Source organism: Callospermophilus lateralis, chromosome 18 (assembly GCF_048772815.1).
Source record: "Callospermophilus lateralis isolate mCalLat2 chromosome 18, mCalLat2.hap1, whole genome shotgun sequence".
NCBI lineage: Eukaryota > Metazoa > Chordata > Mammalia > Rodentia > Sciuridae > Callospermophilus > Callospermophilus lateralis.
Window position 1 is genome coordinate 65,948,076 of NC_135322.1, and position 23,450 is coordinate 65,971,525.

The window sequence follows — 23,450 nt, forward strand, 5'->3', positions numbered from 1 at the left end:
GCTTTCTTCCCCCATTGCCCAACCCACGGGCTGCCAAATAGCACAGTGTTCATCTTGGCCCAGGGTCTAGGCAGCTGCAGTGAGACCAGAGGGACCACAGCTCCAACCCCACACTGCACACTCACGCAGAACACGCACACTCTCTCAGACACCCGTCCTCACCGTCAGCCTGGGTGGGGTCTGCCATCAGGGCTCTGAGTTCTCTCAGCGCAACCCTGAGTGGTCCCAGGGGCTCCTCGGCCTGGGTGGGTTCTGCCCTCATCCCCAAGGCTGCACCTGAGGGAGGGGAGGCAGAGGGAAAACTCAGCTTCCTGCAGATGCCAGGCCTAGGTGTCAAGGACAGACAGTGGACCCTCCCTCTGACACTGTGTACAGCGGGTCACATCAAAATGCTTATAAACAAAGTGAAGAAAAGCAGTTTTGCAGACCATAGCCATGAGTGTGAAAAGCACAGATGTGATGGAAACAGAGCTGCACAGATGGGGGGCAGGGGCAGGTGGGCATCCCAGCTGGACGACTGAGGGAGGCAGCCACACATCCACATCCCCATAGCAGGCCTGGGACAGAGCTGGCGACTGTCACCAGCTCAGCCTGCGGCTACATCTACTCAGGAGACACGTTTGCAAAAGATCCTGGTTTAAACTCTCACATCGGGGCTGGGGATGTGGCTCAAGTGGTAGCGCGCTCGCCTGGCATGCGTGCGGCCCGGGTTCAATTCTCAGTACCACATACAAACAAAGATGTTGTGTCCACTGATAACTAAAAAATAAGTGTTAAAATTCTCTCTCTCTCTCTCCCTCTCTCTCTCTCCCTCTCCCGCTCTCACTCTCTCTTTAAAAAAAATAAAATAAAATAAATAAATAAATAAATAAATAAACTCTCACATCGTTTTCCCTAGAAAAGGAGAGGCGTGCCTTAGAGCAAAGCAAGCTCACGTGTGGCTTGGCTGCAGAGGCTCACACTCGCCAGTGCACACTGCGCCAGTGGGTCTCGCCCAGCAGGAACTGGCAGCCATGGCTCTGCCCGAGAACTCCACCACACACCATGAAAGCACCTGGAAACCCAGGGCAGGGTCACAGGCCTGTGACCCAGTGACTCGGCATGGGTCATGAATCTGAGTCTCAAAACAAATTTTAAAAAGGTCTGGGTCGGCCGGGCACAGTGGCACACACATGTAATCCCGGAGGCTCGGGAGGCTGAGGCAGGAGGGTAGCAAGTTTAAAGCCAGCCTCAGCAACTTACCAAGACCCTGACTCAAAATAAAACAAAAAGGTTTGGGGATGTGACTCTGTGGTTAAGCCCTCCCTGGGTTCAATCCTGGGTATCAAAAAAATTTCTGGGAAGTACAGCTCAGTGGTAGAGCACTTGCCTAGAAGCGTGAGGGTTAGGGCTTGGTCCCCTAAAGTAGGAAGGTGTGAAGGAGGGCAACTCTCTGAAGAGAAGCCCTCACCATGTGACTAAGGCGTCAGACCTCCCAGCTGTCCCCAACACAGCACTGGTCCCTGCCAGAGCTTCATACTCTGCCCATTTGAGTCTCCTGGGCCTCCACAACCGTGGGGACTGTCTAGGCCTATGGAAGGAGGTTGGAAATAGAGCTGGAGAGAGGACTATGTCGAAGAGAACAGGCTTCTTCAGCCTGCATGGCCCTACAGATGTCAAGGGACATAAAAAAGGAACAAACACAAAGATGGACACAGTACGCCTGCAGTGCTAGTGATTTAGAGGCTGAAACAGGAGGATCACAAGTTGGAGGCAGCTTAGTGAGACCCTGTCTCAAAGTAGAAAATAAAAAGGGATGGTGCAGCTCAGTGGCAGTGTACTGCTAGGATTAACCTCAGCACCAAGAACAAAACCCAAAACCAAAACCCACAACTCTCTGCTTCAATGACAAGGTGCTGGTCCCTGTGACAAAATGACAGGGCAAAGCACCAGGTTGCTCTGGACAGGGCCCTTCCCTGCTGCTGCAAGAGCTGGTGGAAAGGACACGGGTGTGCATGGGCAGACGTGTGCGACGGCGACCTGCAGGGCTGTGGAGCTCCGCCTCGCGCTCTGTGCTCACAGAGCAAGTGGGGCCTCCGCCACCAGCTGTTCCCTATGTGCTTCACGGGGCCATCTAAGGCACCAGAGTAGCCACACATCATGGCGCCTACTGTGCCTGCAGGAGTCAGCACAGGCACCTGGCAGGCACAGGGGCTTCCGCTCCAAACACCCCTTACAAGAGCCAGGTTAAGGCAACCTATGGAACCCCCATCTCATTCGGTGTCACTATGAACAGCCCTGGCGGTCACTGATGCAGCCTTGGGGGCAGGGGCTCTGAGCCAGGGAAATGGGAAGCATCAGGCCCAGCAAGGGCAAGACTACCTTCTGGAGGCTTCTCAGCAGTGGAGCAGGCTTGGCAGTAGGCAGCATACAGAGACTGGGGGACTTTATCTGCTCTGGATCAGAAGACAACAATATTCAGCTCAATCATGACAATTTAATTCCCTAGTTTCTGACTCCTAAACTGTTTTGCAAAGTAAAAAACATTAAGTTTAAATAAATGATACCTCACTGTGTATAGTATTATCCTGGTTTTTGTTTGTTACCAGGGATGGAACCCAGAGGCACCTAACCACTGAGCCACATCCCAGCCCTTTTTATTTTGAGACAGGATCTCACTGAGTTGCTTAGGGTCTTGCTAAGTGGCTGAGCCTGGCCCTGAACTTACGATTCTCCTGCCTCAGCCTCCCAAGTCGCTGAGATCACAGGTGTGTGCCACTGCACCAGGTTCCATAATGGTTAAGGAAAAAACATACATCGGCTTTGCTTGTTACTTCCTCCACAACACATCAAGCGTGATTATGAATAGCCATCACCACTAAGAAGACCCGGAAGACCCAAGTGACTGTCACACCCAGGCAGAACTCCAGGCTGCCTCCCGGGACTCGGCTCTGCCGCTCTGGGCTTTGATCTGGGCACAGCTAGGCCCTCGTGTTCATTTCTTGCCAGTCTCTCTGCAGGTGCCAGGCGCAGACCAACCCACTGGGCATCTGTGCTGATCCCTCCCAGGGCCTGCAGCAAGCACTCTCGAAGCGTCCCTAGGGCTGGCAGAACGCACTACAGGCCTCTGCACCAGGCGTGACAAGTAGTCCCCACCCTGGAAGGAGGCTTGGTGACCTATCTGTGGCGACACAATTGTCCTCCATGTCCTGTGCCATGGCCTACTGCCCTGTGTCCAGGCAGCACCAGCCCCTGCTGGCTCCCCACACCACTGTATGCACGACGCTGTGTCAACGAATCTGAAACCTAGATGACACAGGTTTTCCAGAAACCTACAAAAGACTCAAGAGGAATAAAAACCCAAAAACCTGGCTAACCTAATAGCTACTCACAAAACAGAGTCACTGACGCCACAGACGCCACCAGGACCAGACAGCTCTGCAGCCAGGCTTGGCCCAAGCCTCAGCCATAGGGATCTCAGGTTCACACATTGCTCAGGGCACAGAAGAAAACCACCCATCCACCTTGTAAAGCACAAAGACGTCACTGCCTGGGCAGCCAAGGTACACGAAGAGGATCAGGCTCAGGCTTTGTGACACTTGCCCCGGCCATCACCAGATCACGTCCAGCAGTTCCTAACAAAACCTCATCCCAGCAGGGACATCCCAGGAAGGCAAGGACAGTTCAACAGCAGGAGAAACCCACCTCAGGCATTACCTCAGGACCAGAAGAAGAGCCTGATCGTCCTGAGAACTCGCCCCCCAGGAAGCCCTGAGTGGGCCAGCGAGAGGGGCTCCTCCACCCAGAGCAGTCACCACCAGCACCTGATCCAGGGTGACTCTCAGCAGCATTCCTACTGCAGTGAGGATCAGCAGGGGAGGCCAGCTCCAGACTGCTGTCGTTCTAGGTTAAACCAAGACTCCTTCCTAACACAGCATGACAGTAGGCAAGAGGCCAGCGGCTAACAACCAGAATAGATGCTAGACACCAGGACACCCAAACCTCAGCCATACCCGAAGAAAGAATTCAAGAGAACATGCTGTTTGCCGTAGCAATGAAATCTAGGTACTCAGTAGTCATCTACAAAAGATGCACAAAAAGACACACTGGAGAACGGAAAACTCACTGTCACTGCGCTAGAAGCTCCCAGTGTTCCCGGACACACCCTGAGGATGTTCACTGAAGTTGTGCTTCAAGAGTCCAGCCTGCAGGCATGGACAGCTGTAGGCCGTTCAGTCTGTGAGACCTGATGAGTGGTGTGTGCTGAGAGGGTACTCAGGCAGAGAGAGAACGCCACACAGCAGCTAGAACAGAGCCAGAGTACGATGGGCCGCCAAGTGAAGCTCTGGCTGTGTTGGTTGCAGTTGAAGACGAAGAACTGACGTGTGAGCCAGGAGCAATGGAGCACACCTGTAACCCCAGCAGCTCGGGAGGCTGAGGCAGGAGGGTCATGAGTTCAAAGCCAACCTCAGCAACAGCAAGGCACTAAGCAACTCAGTGGGACCATAAATAAAATACAAAATAGGGCTGGGGATGTGGCTCAGTGGTTGAGGGCCCTTGGATTCAAACCGCAATCCCCCCCCAAAATAAAAACACACAAGATGCCAACTCGCACCCACTGGAAAGGCTCCTACAGAAAAATGAAAACAACGCTGGTGAGGGTGTGGAAACACCCAAGGGCTTTGGCCTAGCAGAAAGAATCTATTTTAAAAGGCAAAGATAGCAAAATATGGGTGGAGGTTCATGGTGGTACTTTAAATGTGTTTCAAGTTGCTATATGTGCAGTTCTATGTATCAGAAATACTTTATTTATATCACAAATAAATAAAAACAAGGATGCTAGAGGTTTTTCCTGCCAGCCCCCATGGGCCCTGGAAACAGCAGGCACTTTCTACCTCCCTCAGGAAGAAGGGCCTTGCAGGCACCCACCCTCCCCCACCAGTGGAGGCCACCTGTGGGCGCACTATCCAAGACCCCAGGATCCTGGTGAATCTCGAGGGCCACCCTAGTCCTTCCACCTGAGGCTTCTTCAGGCTCTTCCTTCCCTTCTGTCCCTAAATCCTCTTACCACAATTGTGAACTGGAGCGTCAACACTAACCCAGTCTCCCAAAGTCTCACTCAAGAATGATACTAAGCGGTGATATTGAGGATTGAGCAAATTTTGTTTTAAAAAAATCAGAACCAACTACTTTTGGAGCCAACGTTTCTATGAACACAGGTGAAAGACGCTTCTCCGCATCATCAAAGCCCTTCTGGAAAAGCTCCCACGTACCTCTTCAGGGCTTCTATGAGAGCCTCTCGGGAACCCGGGGCTGACGGGGGCTGTGGAAAGAACCAGAGCCCAGTGAGGAGCGCCTCGCTTCCAGAGGGGGCCACAGGCCTGGACACGTCGTACTCACCACTCGCGGCGTGAGCAGGGCAGGCAGGAAGTGGGACAGGTAGTACGACCTCCTGAATATGCTGCAGCACAGAGAAGCAGACAGCACCCGTCAGCCCAGGTGCTCTGCACAAGGCTGCTGCCTCCCCGTCTGCCCATCTCTTTCCAGGATGCTGGGATGAGTCTTGCAGAGGGCATCAGTGGGGCGGCAGCCCTGCATCCAGGGAGTCTGGGACGCGACTGCCCAACCAGGAGTAGACAGGGTCAGCGGGGACCATTCTCTCCTTGGATCTGCGCTCAATCCCCGGAGCCACAGTCAGTCTTGCCTGCACTGGTAGCAACCACAATTCTGGGTGTTTTAGGACCACACTGAATCCAATCAAGTTTGCTGTGCAATTCCCTGGACCGACTCCATTTTGGTCCCTAAGCAAGCATTAATTAGAAAACCACTGTTGGGTTAGGCATCATGGCGAGCACTGGATTGCAAGTTCAAGACCAGCCTTAGCAACTTAGTGAGACAACTCCAGTGTCAAAATCAAAAGGGCTGGGGATGTAGCTCAGCAGTTGGGCATCCCTGGGTTTAATCCAGCACCAAAAATACAAAATCCCACCACAGCTACACTGGCCTGTGGTCTTCCCTCCCAAGTGACTCCAGGGCACCCACTGGCTGTTTCTGGGAGGAAGAGCACCCTGTAACTTGCAGCAGGACACAGCTCTTGACCCTGCCACCACCGTGCCCAGCAGCCCCCTACCTGGCCTCCATGACCGGGACTGGGATCTTCCCTGTGTGCTCAAACACTAGGAGGGCCTTCTCCACGTCCTGAGCTGCCTGGCTGTGGGGCTGGTTCTGCACAGAGAAGGAGAAAAAGGGAGGTAAGGAAGCAGAGGCCAACCCCTAAGCCCTACCTTCTTGGACCTGCATGTGGGGGAGGGCTGCAGGAGTCACTCTGAAGCCGCCTTAAGTGGCATGCCTGCTGTTCCATTTTAGTTTACATGGGGGACAATGTGACAGAGCGGATTAACATTGGCGCTGCCAGGATTCTCTGCAGTCGGGAAGTAAAAGCTTAGGGCTGGGAAGTAGCTCAGCTGAGCACATGCTCAGCATGTTTTAGGCCCTTCATTTATGCAAAAACTACAGAAATGAAGGTGAAGGTTGAGGAGGGTACTACCCAGCAAGTGGAACTGGGACATGCACATGGAGCCTCCAGATGCATGCAGAGAGGTAAAGGGGACCTGGAATGTGCACATAGACCCTCCAGATACATGCAACAGGGAAAGAGGCCACACTGGCTGTCTTCTGCCCTCAAAAGCACCAACCCAGCAGCCTGGGCCCTTGGGGACAGCTCAGCCCTCTAGAGAAGCCAGAGCGCCTGGATTGACTAGGATGCTGTCTGCTGCCCCCTCTGGGATGTCAGGGGCTGCCCTCAAGGGGATTCCTAGGTGGGAACAAGTGGAGACTTAACTTTTGAAATTTAAAATTATGAAAAGTCAGAGTCATGAGTAACTTATGAATAGCACCAAATCTCCAAGGACACCGCCTGGCAGTGGTTCACCGAGCACTTCAGTGGCCTCTCTACCTATTCTTCAGCAACTCACAGCAGCAGAGTCTTAAAAGACGGAGAAGCTGTTTCTACAGCAACACATGCGTCACGTGGCAGCTGACGTCTGGTCCATAACAACCACTGGCACTTCTCTTTAATTCCTAGACAAATGCAGCCAACCACCTGCCACCTCTCCACTGCAGCCCACAAATGCTGAGAAGCCCTGGTACGGAGAGCCACCGTGAATTACTTGATGGTCTTCTCTTTGTATGGAAGCAAGGGAGACCTCGGTTTGGCATTGCAAGCTATTCTATGGCTCTTCCCATTCAATGGCTTGCCCAATGCACGTGACCTCTATCTCTGCTCTGCTAAGGAAGACCCCTCTCATAGCCTCCGGAGTTGGGCGTAACTCGTTGGGAACTGGACAGCCCACCTCAACCTTATTTGGAAAAGAACATTCCCTGGAAAACCTTTGATGTTCCCTGGTAATAAATAAAGCCAGCGTGGGCTCCACCTTGCCCTTGGTTTCTTTTTAGTGTGAAAGCTCAGTCCCTAAGATCGGCCACCCCCTCCCGCCCCTGCTTTTAAAAATCACTTCCTGTGCCCTGTGGTCTTGTCATCATTTTCTCTTTCTTGGCTTTTTTCCTGCAGCCAGCCCATCCCACCAAGAGGAACTCATTTCCTGCGCCTCCTCAGGGTGTGGCCGAGACCCTGGCAGCGAGCCACCCCAAACGAGGCACCTGTGGGCCACTACTGACCAGACGCCCTCAGGGAACTGCCTCGAGCCAGGCGCAGGACAGAGAGCCCAGGAGCTGGAGCTGGAGGCCCAGGAATGAGGGCCGGACCCCAGACCCACAGAGCAGCCCAAGGTGACCCACCTCTGTGACATCCTCACTTGAGGACAAATGCTCGTAGAGCCCCATATTCTCCAGAGAAACCTTCAGAACAGAAAAACAGGACCATGAGAACAAAGATGGCTTCAGTGGGTGCCGGCAGGGCCAGCGCACGCAGACTTGCCTTGAGGTCAGCCAGCCGGGTCTTGGCCAGGGCGACGTAGTCAGTGAGGAGGGTGCGGTACTTCCCGGGCACCAGGGGCGGGTAGAGAACATGCACCTGCGAGGACACATGGCAACATCAGTCCCAGGGCACCAGGCACTGCCACACCAAGACAGCCACGACGGCCGGACACATGCTGGGCAGTGGAGGGCCACCCCCAGGCAGAATGCGGAGAAGAAACTCTGACGCCAGGGCCAGGCGTGGAAGGAGCACCAGGGCCAGGCAGCCACAGGCTCCAGGTACAGCGGCGCCTGCAGCTGCACAGACCCACCAACATCCCAGTCAACCAGAGGACAGCAGGTCCACACCAACGCCACATCTGTGACACTACCAGAATGATGGATCCGTGGCAGGCAGTGTGCTGTGAAAAGGGCGCCCACCGCCCCACTCTGAGCTTGTGTCCATGGGGAAATGACACTGGAACAGGAGCCCAGAAAGACATGGCCTGCAAGGACTGACCCAGGCTCTGGCCGGCAGCTGGAGCTGCACCAGAAGCAAAAAAGGCAGAGAAGCTACCAAAGAGACCCAAGAGAGAGCAGGTGGCTGAATGCGGGAGAGGCTCTGCACAGGCCAGGGCGTGGGAGAAGGCCTTGGGTACCGCGTGCCTCGCCCCTCAGAGGTGGGGGCTGGGGTGCACGGGGGCTCAGATTGACTGCTCCTCTTCCCTCAGCACAACAGCACCCAGAAGCACCCAGAGCTGGGAGTGGGCAGGCGCGGCAGGGTCTAGCCCCTGGCTGTGGGGGCACAGCCCCTCTGGAATGTAGGGGGCTCCTGAGTAGAAGCTGAGATGTCAGTGTCCACAACAGCACGATTCTCGGCAGCCAAGCTACAGAACCAGAACAGGTGCCGGTAAACAGAGGAACGGATAGAGAAAATGTGCAGAGTACAAAGCGGAGTTCTACCCAGCCATAATGAGAGCAAAATCACAGCATCTGCAGGTAACTGGATAGAAACTGAGAACATCATGCTAGGTAAGCCGGACTCAGAAAGTCAAGGATCAAATGTTTTCTCTCCCACGAGGAAGATAAAGGAAAGTAAGGGAAAGTTGGGGAGGGGACCGGATTTCAGGGAAGACACAGAAACACAGGGAAGATCAGTGGGTAGGAGGACCAGAGGGAGAAGGAATGGGAGAAGGAGAAAATATGGAGTGAACCTAACAGAATCATGTCTCATACGCGCCCACGAACTTATGTACTGTGGCAAGTACCAATCAAACATCAACAACAGGGAAAGGAAGACCAGAAGACAGAGGAGGGAGACTGGGGAGGGAAGAGGAGGGGACCAGGAGGGCCGACATCACACACTTCTGCCCAAACTACCCGCACACCTCATGTGATCACAATGCTCTAATAAAACCCAGGCTACACTGGGGCAGTTAGCTGAGGAACCGAAGGTCTCTAACTTCCTTCCCCAGCCTCTCTGTGGGAGAGGCCCCAGGTGGACGCCCACACCCAGCCTGGGGCTTGTCGTGAAACCAAAATGGACTTGTTACAAAAACTCGAACTACAGTAAACTAGCGAGAGGTCTGTTGCCTGCTCTCTACTCCCAGGAGTGACGACCCCAGGCAGTTCAGGCTATATCCTTCCAGGTTCTTCTCCTTAAACGCATAAAAAATATACCATTTTTAAAAGAAAATGAGATCTGTCTCTACTGGCTACACCACCTCTCGTCTTGCCCACATCTTCCCAGGCCCTCACCCTCCCACACCCCGCACTGGCAGGACAGCCCACAGGAAGAGGCTGGTCTGGGCCCAGTGAGGGCAGAGAGCTCCAGGGACCACAGCTGTAGGCGGCTCCTCACCTGCATGTACCGGGGGGCTTCCCAGGGCACGAGGCTGGACAGGAACTTGAAAAGGAAGACCAAAGCCTTCTTGCTGCAGCTGTGGTAGCCCCGTGCACTCCCAAACGAGGCCTGGAGAGAGAAGGCAGAAGTGCTGCTCAGTGAGGTACCTGCCCACAGGCTGTGCATGCCCTGCCTCGGTCTGGCCCACAAGCAGAAGCTGCTGCTGAAAGAGACACGAGAAGCAATTCAGGTCCACACACTTAAGACAGGTCACAGCCATGCCCTGGCTGAGAAGGAGGCTGAGCGTTCACTCAAAGAAAAGTCAAAAACCATTCTGAGCAGCGGGTATCTACCGGAGGACGCCTCAACAGGACCAGGGACCAAAGCGGGAGGGTTGAGGGAAGGAGGCTTTGGGTCAGCAGTGGCTCTGAGCACACAGTGTGTACCTGCAAAGAGCCAGCCTAGGAGAGGACTGGGCAGAGCTCCCACAGACCAGAACCTGCCCTGTACTGACTACGGGGCACAGGGCACCAGCTCCTGCTAACCCAGAGCTACTGCTCCAGGCATCGTGAGGACCCAGCTGCAGCGAGAACAGGGGCAACACTGGGCCAAGAGCAGCCTCCTGTGCACCTTCCCCCTGCCTGCACAGAAGAGCTGTGTGCTCTCGACCAGCACTTCCAAAGCCCTCCACTGGCGCGTCTCACAGCAGCAGGTGTGGGAACTGCAGGACAAATCACAGAGCAGGTGGACTAACAGAGGGACACAGAGCAAGGACACAGGCCTCCGAGGACGAAGCCTGCACCTCAGACCTCCAGGGAAACCACAGGCACAGGTGACCTGCTGAGGTTGCCCAGCACTTGCTTTCACTCCCACCTACTGGGTTTACTGACTCTCCGCAAGAGAGAAGGAGCACTGGGCGCCGCGGCGCACGCCTGTAGTCCCAGTGGCTCGGAGGCGGAGGCAGGAGGATCTCGAGCTCAAAGCCAGCCTCAGCAATAGTGAGGCACTAAGCAGCTCAGTGAGACCCTGTCTCTAAATAAAATTCAAAATAGGGCTGGGGACGTGGCTCAGTGGTCGAGTGGCCTGAGTTCAATCCCTGGTATCCTCCCCCCACCAAAAAAAAAAAAAAAAAAAGAGGGAAACAGCCTTTGTCCAGCAGTTGAAGGAAGACACAGAACAAGACTTGGAGACACACGAGGAAGCCTGCCGGGACATGGCTGCCACAAAGCCATCCTGCAGCTCGTTTCTCATGAGACAGCGGCACTCGGGAGCCCAGCGGTGCCTCCACTGGCCAGCCAGGAGGACGGCACTCAGCTTCCCAGGAGACTCACCTTGAACCAGTCTGCGTAGGATGGGAATACAGAGGGGCCCTCCTGGGCAGCCTGGCGCACAATCAGGAAGGCCGTGACCATGCTGTCCAGATGGTAGCTCTCGAAGGCATGGGCCATCAAACGGGCCACCCAATCTGTCAGACAGTGACACTGTCGGCAGGCAGATTAGGCCATCCTGGCTGGGATGTGCCCTCCCAAACACCAGCTTCCCAAGGACTGAGCCACAATTGCAGCACAGACCACTGGACCACTCCTTCACTCCTCGCCACAGGCAACCTGGACCTTCCCAGCAGCAGGGCTCACAGTTGGGCAGCAGGAAGGGCTTCGGGTGGATTCGACCCCCAGCAGGTTCTGCTGCCACCACTGTGCACCCACTCGCTCACACCCTGCAGCCGAGTGCACACCTTGCACCAGCTGCAGTGCCTCTGGGAAGCAGACGACCAGCGTGGACACACAGGACAGCACGCGCTGCCAGTTGACCTCACGCGTCTCCAGAACCTCCTGCAAACAGCCGACCGACTCCTCTGGACTCAGCATCACCAGGAGCTGAAATCAAAGTCCCAGCTCCCTCAACACACAGCAAACCCATCGCAGCGGCACTGGTCCTTCTCCCTGCAGAGTCGGGGGTCCACCAGAGGGCGGATCCAGCAAGGATCAAGGAGTGCTCAGAGTGAACAAGTGGCATCACCTCTCACAGCGGCCGCACTGGCTGGAGAAACACTTGTCTCAGAAGGGGTGGTCAGTGTCCATGAGGGAGTGACCAGGATACAGAGCCGAAGCCAGAGCCAGCCTCAGGTCGGACCCCCGCCCCACCCAGGGTGCAGAGCAGGCCCAGGACAGCCAACAGACACTCACCCTGCGGTACAGCGTGGTGAGCAGAGGGTGGGTCCTGACGAAGCTCCACTCTCGCTGCCTCTGAATTGCATCAGACGCTCCAGGAGGGAAACAGACATGAGCTTCAAGTTGGCATTTATCAAACAGTTTTAAAGCTTCCACATGGAGGGGCTGGGGTTGTGGCTCAGTCATAGAGCGTTTGCCTCGAATGTGAGAGGCCCTGGGTTCGATCCTCAGCACCACATAAAAATAAATAAACAAAACAAAGGTATTGTGTCCAACTACAACTAAAAAAAATTTTTAAAAAGCTTCCACATGGAAAGAGAGTTGGGTTTCAGTTTGTGTATTTAAGTCCAGCAAAATGCCCATCTCCCTGGGGACCTGGGGGTGCTGGCTCCAGGACTCAGGCTCTGCAGGAGTCCTTACATACAATGGCAAGTCTGCCCAGAGCCCACCCTCTCTCTCCAGGTCCTTCACCTCTCCAGACAGCATTGCAGATATTTCTATTTTGGTAGCAAGACAAGTGATAATTCTTCTTTTTTCTCTTAATTTCTCGTAAGAAAACTCAGAATGATCTTATTTTTTGGTAATGCTGGAGATGAAACCCATAGTCTCACACATTCCAGGCAAGGGCTCTACCCTAAGGGCATACCTCTAGCCCAGGAGATCACTTTGAAATGAAAGGACATTTGGTAACAGAGAGCTGTCAAAAACTTGGGGCTACTCAGAGCATTAAGCTGCACCCCCAGGTCTCAGGGCCCAAGTTCCTGTAGAGGACAGAGCCATGAATCCATAAGGGCCCAGGGAGCTGCCCCGAGTGCACAGGGCCACGGTGCTGGGCCTACCTTTCAGTACAGGGCTGTGAGTGAGAACCTGGGTCAGGGTGTGGCGGAGGAACCTCTTCAGCGCATCCGCAGAGACCCCACCACACGGGAGAGCCTGGAGCGCGCCAAGCCTGAGCACAGCAGAGGGAGACTCTCAGGGGGGCCGCCCTTCAGGCCTGTCCTCGCAGGCAGGCCTTCCTTTACCCTTAAGAGCGCTTTCTTGGTCAGGCCATGAAGCTGCAGGGGTTCTTGTTTTTCCTTTCTTCTTCTGATACAAGGAATAGAAACCAGGGGTGCTCCACCACTGACTAGCCCCCCAGCCCTTTTTATTTTTTATTTTATGACAGGATCTAAGTTGCCCAGGTTGGTCTTGAACTTGGATCCTCCTGCCTCAACCTCCCGAGTCCCTACAATCTCAGGTGTGGCCACTGCACCTGGCCAGCTATGGGCTTTGAGTGGAATCCAAGGAAAATGGTCTTATCAAGACAGAAATACAGCAGTGAGGAGCCGAGAGTGCAGAGGCAGGCTGGAGGCGAGAAGCAGATACGGAGGATGGGCCATAACTGAGCAGCAATGGGCAGCCAGGAAGCCTTAGCCACCAGGAGCAGACCAGGGCATGGCACCCGGCATGTGCGGTGGCTGTGGCAGCTGTGCTGTTGTTAAAGCCAATGACTCCGAGAGAGCAGGGAAGGAGCATGGGGCAGATGTCCCTAGGCTGGGGTCCGCCTGCCACTGTGCAAGACTCCCCAATACGGGTAAGGCCCCCACAGCCATGGCAGCGAGGAGGCAAGAACCAAGGGGCCAGCAGTTAAGTCCTACCCCTGCCAGCATGGTGCAGTCAAGAGGCCCATGCTCACCACGGTTGGGGACAAGGCTCAGCCCTGCCAGCCTTCTCCACAGAGCACGCTGCAGCCGGGCCAGCAGGAGCCTGGCCATTCCCATGAGAGAAGGTCTGAACTTCAAGTACTACAGCCAGACACAGACGTGAGGGGAAACAGCACAGCAAGCCACCCGACTCAGGAAGCCTGTCTCAGAGACCTGGCCCAACAGGCCGTCTGGGGCGGACCTACCCAGCCTAGCTCAGTGGGGAGCCTACCTGAGGGTGCACAGACAGGGCCTCATTACAGGGTCACCAGAGAGTGTCCTCACAAGAAGCCAGACCTGCTGGCCCTCAAACTCCAGCTTAGACCCAGAACTGTGAGAAAATGTCTGCTAAGCCACACAGTCCACTATATTTTGCTCTGGTAGCTTGGGCAGACTAACACACACACATACGCACACACACATATACACACACACAAATAATGTGGTACACTCCTAATTTTGTACCCAAAGGACTTAACATCAGCATACTATAGCAACATGGCCTCATCAATGTTCATAGCAACTCAATTCACAATGGCTAAGCTATGCAATCAGCCTAGGTGCCCTTTATGAATGCATAAAGAAAATGTGGCACATATACACAATAGAATATTACTCAGCCATAAAGAATGAGATTATGGCATTTGCCAGGAAACGGATGGAATGTATCATGCTAAGTGAAATAAGCCAAACCCAAAAATTAAAGGCAGAATGTTCTCTCTGATAAGCAGATGCTGACTCACAATGGGGGTGGTGGAGGTTCACCGGATTGGACAGGAGAGTGAGGGGAAGGGAAAGGGATGGGAAAGACAGTAGGATGAATTGAACATAACCTCCCAGTGTTCTTATGTGAGTACACATAGTATGTCAAAATATACTCTACCATCACACATAACTCAATAACAAAATGGTGTTTTAACCACTGCAACAGAAACACTGAGTCATTCAGCACATCAAGCCCCTTGTAAGAGAGAAAAATCAAGAGCAAAACAATTTAAAAGACTGAGAAGAGGGCTGGGGATGTGGCTCAAGCAGTAGCGTGCTCGCCTGGCATGCGTGCCGCCTGGGTTCGATCCTCAGCACCTCATACAAACAAAGATGTTGTGTCCGCCAAAAACTAAACAATAAATATTTAAAAAAAAAAAAAAAAAGAAAGAAAAATTCTCTCTCTCTCTCTCTCTAAAAAAAGACTGAGAAGACCTGGAAATATGGGGAATATGGGGGCCTCTACCTGGCCTCTTGGGATTCCACCCTCAAGGCCCTGACCCACTGTGCACTGAAGCACATCCTGACCCCCACCTCCCACGCTCAACTCTGTGAGTCTACGGAGCCCTGGAAAGAGAAGGCCACCCTGACCAAGCCTGACAACGGCAGATCTGAGCAGGACCAGAGAGCAGTGCGGGGCTGGCCACGCGGGAGGACCAACAGCAGCAGCATGTTCTGGGAAGCTCTGTGGTAGGGCCTGAGGGCAGAGAGAGGAGGAAGCCGTGGGGCTCCGCTCACTTCAGGAGGGAGAGGAGCAACCAGCAGGCCCCATTTCCTGAGGGACTCCAGAAGCAGGAGTACCGGGTGGGTCTCCTACTGGCTCTCGGAGATGAAGGAGAGAGTGGCGCCCTGGGCCAGGGGTCGCTACCCTAGAAGTGCTTCAATACCATGGGAAGGCCTCCACTCAAGGCTTCTGCCCCTGGCCTCCCTATGAGCAGGGACCCTTCCCCAAATTGCCCACATACCAGCAGCTCGCCACCCTGTGATCGGAGGACTCCTCCTGAAGGCCACCAGCCAAAGCGTCAAGTGCCACTGACAACACAGGACAGAAGCAGCACTCAGCAGGCGCTAACAGTCTGTCAGCACCCACCCTAAAGTGCTCTGGGACAAGGGGTCAATTTCTGAGTCTCAGGTCTCTGCAGGCCCTTAAATCCCGATGGCACTAGGTCCAGCCAGACAGTTACCAACCCTCAGGACACCAAGGCCTGCCAGCTTTCTGTTCTCTTTTGTGGTTCTGGGGATGGAATCCAGGGCCTGGCACAAGCTAGGACGTGCTCTGCCGCTGAACTGGGTCCCCAGCTGGGTCTGCCAGCTGTGAAGCTCCTCACGAGCAGGCTGCTGATGCTGCAGCAAGCTGCACCACTGTGCAGCCCTGGAGCTGACTGTGCAGCCACACCGGACCGGGCTCTGCAGCACCACGCCAGCCAGCTACTGCCAGGGCAAGGCCGGAAAGCTGGGACTGCTCCTGAGCAGACCACGCGTTCCCAGCTGCAGGGGCCATCGACTTACACGAAAGCATGCTCTGCAGCACCTCAGCAGCCACCTGTCAGAACAGAGCACAGGGCTGTCACTCGGCAGTCTCTGGGCAGTCACGCGCTCGCATTAGACACACCTGTCACCTCTACAAAGAAGAGCACCTCCAAAACTCCTTCACAAACCTAGAAATCCCCCAACGCTGCCCACCATGACACCCCGCGAGGTCCAGGCCGGGACCCACAGCCCCCGCTCTGGCTGCACCCCCTCCCCTCCTGCCCTGCCAGGATAGACCTGTGCTGCTGTGAAGACCCCTGCCCTGGAGATCTCTGGAAAATCAGGACACCCTCAGTGGTCACTTCGCAGAAAATGATTTCCTTACACAAAACTTACAAGTGTGGACACAGAACAAATGGCAGCCACGAGCCCAGGAGTTCCAAAAGGAGCCAAGACCTGGTAGGGCCTGCTCCTCAGGCCCCAGCCCACTGCTGCTAGGAGGCGAGTCTGGCAGCTCCCTGCTCTGCTGTCCCTCCTACCTGGGACATTGTTCCAGTCTCCTCCACTCTTCTCAGATCCGAGTTTTCCTGAAATCCCTGTGAAACCAACAGCTCCACAAAATCTGAAAAACCACAAACCAAAGTATTTACACACATATGGTCTCCAAGCAGCTGTGACTCACACGGATCCCTAGGGCCACCCAGCCCCGTTCCTACCAACACACGAGCACTCACCAAGCCAGACTTACCCTCACTCTATTTTGGAAGTACTTAGCATACATCAAATTTATATTAAGGGCTTATTCTCTTAATGCAAAGAAGTAGATCTCAAGGGATGGCTCATGGATGGTCCCCCCACAGCAAATACAGGACATGCAGCTCATCCCACCAGGAAGGAGCTTTTTGCAAGGGAGGATCCCAGGCCATGCAGGCCACCAAGGCTCACAGAGCAGACAGAGCTGGCCACTAATGGAAAATGCAGCCTCTGCCAACCCCCTCCAACTGCTGAGGCTAAAAGCAAATTCAGGACACCACGAACTTGCTGGGCCCCACGCTCACAGGCAGGGCGAATGCTCAGCTTCCCACTGGCCTAGGGAACTTTTTTTTAATATTTACTTTTTACTTTCAGGTGGACATTATATCTTTACTTAATTTTTATGTGGTGCTGAGGATCAAACCCATGGCCTCATGCATGTCAGGCACTCTACCACTGAGCCACAACCCCAGTGCCCCCAAGGTACTTTTCTCAGGAACTATGAACATACCAGAGAGCACAGCTCTAGCGATGTCCAGGTATGGGCAGGAGGTGTCTATCTGCTGGCACAGGAGGCGCAGGTTCCTGAAGAGCCAGGCCACCACGGCCCGCATGTCAGGATGGCTGGGGATACAGCGCACAGTGGATCTGGGTCTGCCTGACCCCATGGTTGCCTCCCCTTACTTGGCAATTTTCTGCAACCCTCACTCCACTGTGAAGTCTAGTCTTTCTGCCCCAAAAGTCCAGGGACCAGCTGCAGGGCTTCTGTCTGGCTGCAAATGACCCAGAAACCATCAATTTCAAATGGTTCACTTATCTGCACTTTACACTGTGGGGATCAGGGATGGGACACATACGGGACATGTGCAGCTCCTGTGCACATGCTCTCTGTATGCCTTTGTTTCCTACTTCACTGGTTTCTGCTACAACCCTTATGACTTTCTCCCTCCATCTGGCTTAACTTGCTCTTCTCTTTCTAGTCTCTGAGGTTAAGCCTAGGTTGATAACATTCTTTTCTGAAATACAGGCTTTTACAAATATGACTGCCCTCTAAACATTTCCTTAGCTGTGTTCCACAGATTCTGGAAGACCATTTTCATTTCCACTCATCTCAAGGTATATTAGGTGCACACTAAACTTCACGTAGTGAAGTTTGCTACCCTTGTATAGCTTCTGGCTCTGTCACGTTTAGGCTTCCCACTTCAAGATCACTAAAGTCCTCCCAGGGCTGGCTTTTATGTATTGACATTTTCCTCTTTAATTCATCTAGAGGTTTTGTTTAGTTTTGCATACAGAACCCAGGAACTCACAGGTTCCAGGCAGCTCGAGGACCTGAGCCACCCCATAGCCCGGGCTTTTTTTGAAATAAGAAAAAGATCTGACCTTTTTTAATCAGTGTGAGCCACTGTCACACCACCATTTGGTTTCAGGTGGTGTGGAAAAAAATCACACATGATTTCAATAACAACTAATGTTCTCGTTAAACAATGAGGCAATTGCTTCTCCGGGTGCTTTTGGAAGTAAATAATTCATTTAAACAGCAATGTCAAAGCAACATGCATTCACTAGTGCACTACCTTTCCAGCAGCTCTCGTAGGCTCACGACACGTTGCACATGAAGACGCCACACAGCTTCAAGCAAGAGAGAGTTCTGAGGAAAACGAGTGCTGTGAGTCTGTGCCTGTGCCCCAGCCTAGGTCGGCTTCACGCCACTGAGACATGGCCCGAGGCCACACTCTGGGCTCACCTTCCTACCCCCCTTCAGGCTCTTCTGCTGTCCTGGGGCTTCTCTCCGTTCCCACAGCCTAACCTGCTGCCTGTCAGCCTCTCGCAAGCCACCCCAGCCTGGCTCCATGCAGCCACACAGCAACCCAGTGGTTAAATGCCCCTGGGTTCTAACCCCTGGTACTCCAACTCTTCTGTAGATGCCTCTACTGGCTCCTCATCGCTTTGGGGACAAAGTCAAACTCTTATGCGTGGCACAGGCCTTTCCTCATGAGCCTCCCCCAGGAAAGCCCCCCTGGACTGGCCAGGCATTCACACCATTCCACTGGACCCTGCTCAGACCACGCTGATCTTGTCCCCCACCACCTGCTATCCCCTCCCCTCTCCCAACCTCCAGGCAACTTCCAGCTGCCAAGAAGCCTTTCCTCACACCTTCTCTGCACAGTTGTGAAGACAACACAATGCGATTCATGTGCAGGTCACTGCCTTGTGCTAGATCAGATGCAACGAGCACAAGGATCATACAGGATAAGAGGTGGAAGTCACCACCTTGGCGCTTCCTCCCTTTCCCACACCTGCTCAGGCAGTTAGCTCAACATGGTGACTGAGCACTTCCAGATCTTCAAAAAAAATCTGTGAACTGCCAGGTGCAGTGGTGCACACCTGTGATCCTAGCAGTTAGGGAGGCTGAGGCAGCAGGGTCTGAAGCTTGAGGCCAGGCTCAGCAACTTAGCAAGGCCCTCAGCAACTTTGCAAGACCCTGTCTCAAGATAAAAAATAAAAAGGACCGGGGATGTGACTCAGTAGTCAAATGCTCCTAGGTTCTAATCCCTGGTACCAAAAACCAAAACGAAAAATATCTGTAAACCTACAGAGTTTGAATTATTCAAAAAAAATACCTTTAGTATATTTAAATACTCTACTACACTGAAAAAGACCTCATGATAATATCCCCAAGAAGGCAGACCACCCTGTTTCTGGGATGCACTGTATTCTAATAAAGACTGCCAACAATGGGCAGACACTGGCAAAAGGACTGAGGCTCTTCCTTCCCAGCACAGGAGCATCTGATGAACTTTTATTTCATTATCTTTAAACAACGTATTCAATTGAATCCCCAAGAAAACCCAGGTTCTGGCTCCAACCAAATCAACAGAGCACTGCTGGGCAAGGCCAGAGTTGGGGTTGTTACCTGTGCTTTCCACACTTCTTGGCAGAAGGAGAGGCGGGAGAACATGCTGTGCGCCAGAAGATACTGAGCAAACTCTAGCAAGGAAGACAGCTTCTTCTGAAAGGACAATAGATCTTTTTTGGAGACAGACAGACTACCTAAACTATAGCAGTGTGCTATTTCCACACAAACTCATGAGCAACGGCATGTGACATTCAGGGGAACTGGCATCTCACTCTTTGCTCGGTGCTGAGCAGCACGGGATGGCTAGGCTCCTCACAGACCATCTTCATACTGCAGGCAACGGTCCTTGCTGACAGGATCCCCACAGGAACCCCCAGCTTCAAGGCCTGATCCTGAAAAGCAGAGCCTTAAAGACAAAACAAAAAACAAAACTTTCCCTGAAAACATCAGCAATTTGAGTTAAAATGTCTTTTTAAGCCACAGCACACAGAAAACTGTCTTCAAAAGGGGGAAAAATGTAAAGGGAAAAACATGATACACAAAATAAGACACTTTCATGGACCAAGCAGCTCTACTACAATGAGAGGAAATTTCTGAACCCAGAGCTGTGCACACGCACAGGCAAGCAGGACGAGCAGATATGCTGACGGCTACACAAAGAGCTCTATCTCCACGTTCAGACAGCACCACGGAACGAGAACCCCAGCAGGCTCTTTCAACTCGTCTTCTCCTTTCTCTTCTTTTATTCCCCGTGCTGGGGATGGAACCCAAGGCCGCCCATGCTAGGTAAGTGCCCAGCCACTAAGCGTTCATGGGCGCGGCAGTTTGTCTTCCTGATTACTTCAGCATCCAGATGGCCTGTAGGATGGAAGCATCCCACCGCCTTTACAGGTAGGGGCTTCCCAATGCTCTGCCACACACACCTGGTGGGAGCAAGGGCCACAGGTGGAGTCAGTCTGCAGGGCTAACAGAAGGAACCCCAACGCTGACTCTCAGGCAGCCACCAGGCTACTCCTGAGCAACCAGGCTCTAGTCTACCTTCCTTGAAGTGAGAAACGCTGTGTACGCTGGAAATAGGCAACACCTACAAGCAGTCACTTCCTTAGCTTCAAAAACTAATTATGAGAAAAAATAAAAAGTTCTAGTACATGCTCATTATCTTCAAGATTCTGAAAATACATATATATGAAGTGAGCAAATGCGATGGTTTTAGAGGCTTCAATATAGTATTAGAAATCAACTATTTGTTGCCAGGGGGAAATTTATTTTCATTTAAAATGCATTTATCTTATTTACTTATTTAATTTTTAAAGCATGGTAGCCATCTCTTTAGCAAAAAAACAAATTTAGGGGCTGGGGTTGTGGCTCAGCGGTAGAGCACTTGCCTAGCACGTGCGAGGCCCTGGGTTCGATCCTCAGCACCACATAAAAATAAATAAATAAAATAAAGGTACTGTGTACACTAAAAAATAAATATACAAAAAAGAAAAGAAAAGCAAACTTAAAAACTAATGGATGGGAGCTGGGGTTATGGCTCAACGTTAGAGTGCTCGCCTCGCACGTGCAAGGCCCTGGATGGATCCTGAGCACCAGATATAAATAAATAAGTAAATAAATAAAAATAAAGTTATAAAAAACATCAACTACTACTGCTAATGGATGGAGGGTCCATACTTCTGTGATTAAGGATAAACCGCACAAGATCTTATGCCTCATCCAAAGTCCTTACAAGAATGTACAACCATGCCTGGCCCCTGGACTTGTGACCCATCATCTTTGAGATTCAAAACCAGTTATGGCAGTGAAAATCAGGATCATTTCCCAATGGCACACAGATTCAGAAATTCTGCCAGACCTATTATCTGAGGTCACCTTTATACTTCTTAAGAACAAATTAGTGATTCAGTTAATTCCACTATTTGCAAAAATAGCTGTCACGTAAAAAACTATGTTATCTCCTCCAGAGCCTTCCCTATCTCACTATCCCAAATTGGGAGGAAAGTGGCACCTAGAAACACACTCACCCTCCTCGTTCCTCCCTGACACACACCTAGAAACACACTGCCTTCCTGCCTGCTCCGGCACAGCCACCTCTGCTTGTGCACCTCCTGGACAGCAGCACACACTGCGGTCTTCCATAAGTCAGCGCTGTCCTACCCAAGTCAGCAGCAAAGCAAGCCCACCCCAAATCATGACATCCGGTGACTGGGTCACTTTATACCAGATCCTCTGACTCCATGAATCAAGGATCCGAGTGGAACTCACCTATGAAGGAACAAGAACCGTCAGTGCAGGCCTTGTCACTGTCACAGTCAATCAATCTGCTGAGGCACAATCTGTCACCGGGTGGATCTTCTACCTGGAATCAAAGCAGGGCGTGCACCACTTGGAGAACCCGGAGGCTCCTAGCGGGTGCCTCGTGTTAGTAAGTGACTGACCAGCCTCTGGGGAGGCACTGACCGGCCTCTGGGGAGTGACTGACCCGGCCTCTGGGGAGGGACTGACCCGGCCTCTGGGGAGGCACTGACCGGCCTCTGGGGGCACTGACCGGCCTCTGGGGAGTGACTGACCCGGCCTCTGGGGAGGCACTGACCGGCCTCTGGGGAGTGACTGACCGGCCTCTGGGGGCACTGACCCGGCCTCTGGGGAGTGACTGACCGGCCTCTGGGGAGGCACTGACCGGCCTCTGGGGAGGCACCGACCCGCTCAGCCGCCCTCCGGGCCTTCAAGGCCGACCACTCCTCTCACCTCCAGCAGAAGGTCGTCCAGGCGCTGGTGGCGTCCCAGGAGTCGTACAGCCGAGCTCTTCAGTTGCTGCCCCCTCTCCGGGTCGTACTTCTGCCTCTTGACTCTTCCCGCTAAGGAAAGGGAGAAAGCAGTTTCAGGACGACGACGCGGCGAGCTCCTGCCCCGGGCCGAGGGGACGCGGGGCGCACCGCCCGCGGGGTGGCCGGGGCCGCCCGAGTCCTGCGGTGCGGAAGCGCCCGGGGAGGGGCGCGGGCCGGCGGAGGTCGGGGTGGACGGGGCCGGCGGAGGTCGGGGTGGACGGGGCCGCCGACGCGGCGCCCACCTACCCAGCAGCTCGGCCCAGGACCTCCGGCGGCGCAGCGGATCGGAACCAGCTGCGGCTCCCGGGGACCGCGAGTCCGCCATGGTGAGCGCCAGGACGTTGAGGCGCTGGCTCGGCCGAGCCCGCGCTGCCTTCTCATGGGCTGCGGCAGGTTCGCGTGTTTCTGGGCTGAAGTCCCCAGGCCACACCCCACGAAGGCGGAAACCTGGGGCCGCGGCCATCTTGGTGGTGGCGTCAGGGAAAAGGCGCTGGCGGCCATCTTGGTGGTGGCAGGAGCGTGGCGAGCTCACGACCGCGAGAGAAAAGTGACCCTGGGGTTCGAAGCTGGAATGGGCGGTGCGGATTGACAGTGGCCTCCTGCGAGGAAACTGCGACGTCCTTAATGCGTCTTTCCTGACGAAAAGGACCCAGAGCTGATCTGGAAAGAACGGGCGCTACAAACCCAGAGCGAGAGATGCTGAAAACCTCGGGCCCTCAACTCCGGGCCGGCCAGCACCGCAGCACCGTGTCTGCAATTCCCTTACCAGGGGTGCTGTGCCGAGTTCTCATTTCTGGAACAACTGGCCAAAGGGGCTTTTGTGCCAGGCGTGACGCTCCTAACTCGAAGGTTAGGGGAGCAGAATAGAGCTCTTAATGTCACCTAGGGAAAAAGGGCCCCATGGCTTATGCCAAAACTAACGATCATAGTCTTTTCCTATAATAGTGGCCCATGCAACCTGAAGTGTGCATCCATCCTTTTTCTGTAAGGGAGAATTACAGAATACGCTAACTGTGCTTTTCTGCATGCTAGAAAAAGATTAGCCAACTGTCTCCATAGTGTTGTGGGGACAGATGAGACAAGGCACCGAAGACAGCAGGAAACAGATTCATTTGGCTGTAGCCAGGTTCAGGGGGCAAAGCTTTTGCTGTAATCCACCTGAAAGGGCACTCGCAGAGTCTTACA

The 23,450-nt window shown here is 53.6% G+C and overlaps 1 protein-coding gene across 2 annotated transcripts in view; it reads right to left on the reverse strand.

Annotated features, from left to right (window-relative positions):
* The window catches only part of Fanca (FA complementation group A), a 39,577-nt gene extending 16,919 nt beyond the window's left edge, over positions 1 to 22,658 (reverse strand). For both annotated transcript variants that reach the window (XM_076837845.2, XM_076837844.2), the window contains exons 1-22: positions 22,512 to 22,658; positions 22,186 to 22,295; positions 21,703 to 21,796; positions 19,710 to 19,843; positions 19,495 to 19,590; positions 18,155 to 18,228; positions 17,089 to 17,201; positions 16,364 to 16,446; positions 15,864 to 15,897; positions 15,320 to 15,386; positions 12,747 to 12,856; positions 11,923 to 11,999; positions 11,472 to 11,613; positions 11,068 to 11,201; positions 9,755 to 9,865; positions 7,916 to 8,011; positions 7,777 to 7,836; positions 6,110 to 6,204; positions 5,380 to 5,440; positions 5,253 to 5,302; positions 2,362 to 2,435; positions 163 to 276 (exon numbers count right to left, since the gene is read on the reverse strand). In XM_076837845.2, the coding sequence (XP_076693960.2) occupies positions 163 to 276; positions 2,362 to 2,435; positions 5,253 to 5,302; positions 5,380 to 5,440; positions 6,110 to 6,204; positions 7,777 to 7,836; positions 7,916 to 8,011; positions 9,755 to 9,865; positions 11,068 to 11,201; positions 11,472 to 11,613; positions 11,923 to 11,999; positions 12,747 to 12,856; positions 15,320 to 15,386; positions 15,864 to 15,897; positions 16,364 to 16,446; positions 17,089 to 17,201; positions 18,155 to 18,228; positions 19,495 to 19,590; positions 19,710 to 19,843; positions 21,703 to 21,796; positions 22,186 to 22,295; positions 22,512 to 22,590 (2,008 nt within the window). In that variant the 5' untranslated portion in view covers positions 22,591 to 22,658. The remainder of the gene's footprint in view (positions 1 to 162; positions 277 to 2,361; positions 2,436 to 5,252; positions 5,303 to 5,379; positions 5,441 to 6,109; positions 6,205 to 7,776; positions 7,837 to 7,915; positions 8,012 to 9,754; positions 9,866 to 11,067; positions 11,202 to 11,471; positions 11,614 to 11,922; positions 12,000 to 12,746; positions 12,857 to 15,319; positions 15,387 to 15,863; positions 15,898 to 16,363; positions 16,447 to 17,088; positions 17,202 to 18,154; positions 18,229 to 19,494; positions 19,591 to 19,709; positions 19,844 to 21,702; positions 21,797 to 22,185; positions 22,296 to 22,511) is intronic.
* Between the last annotated feature and the right edge of the window lie 792 nt (positions 22,659 to 23,450).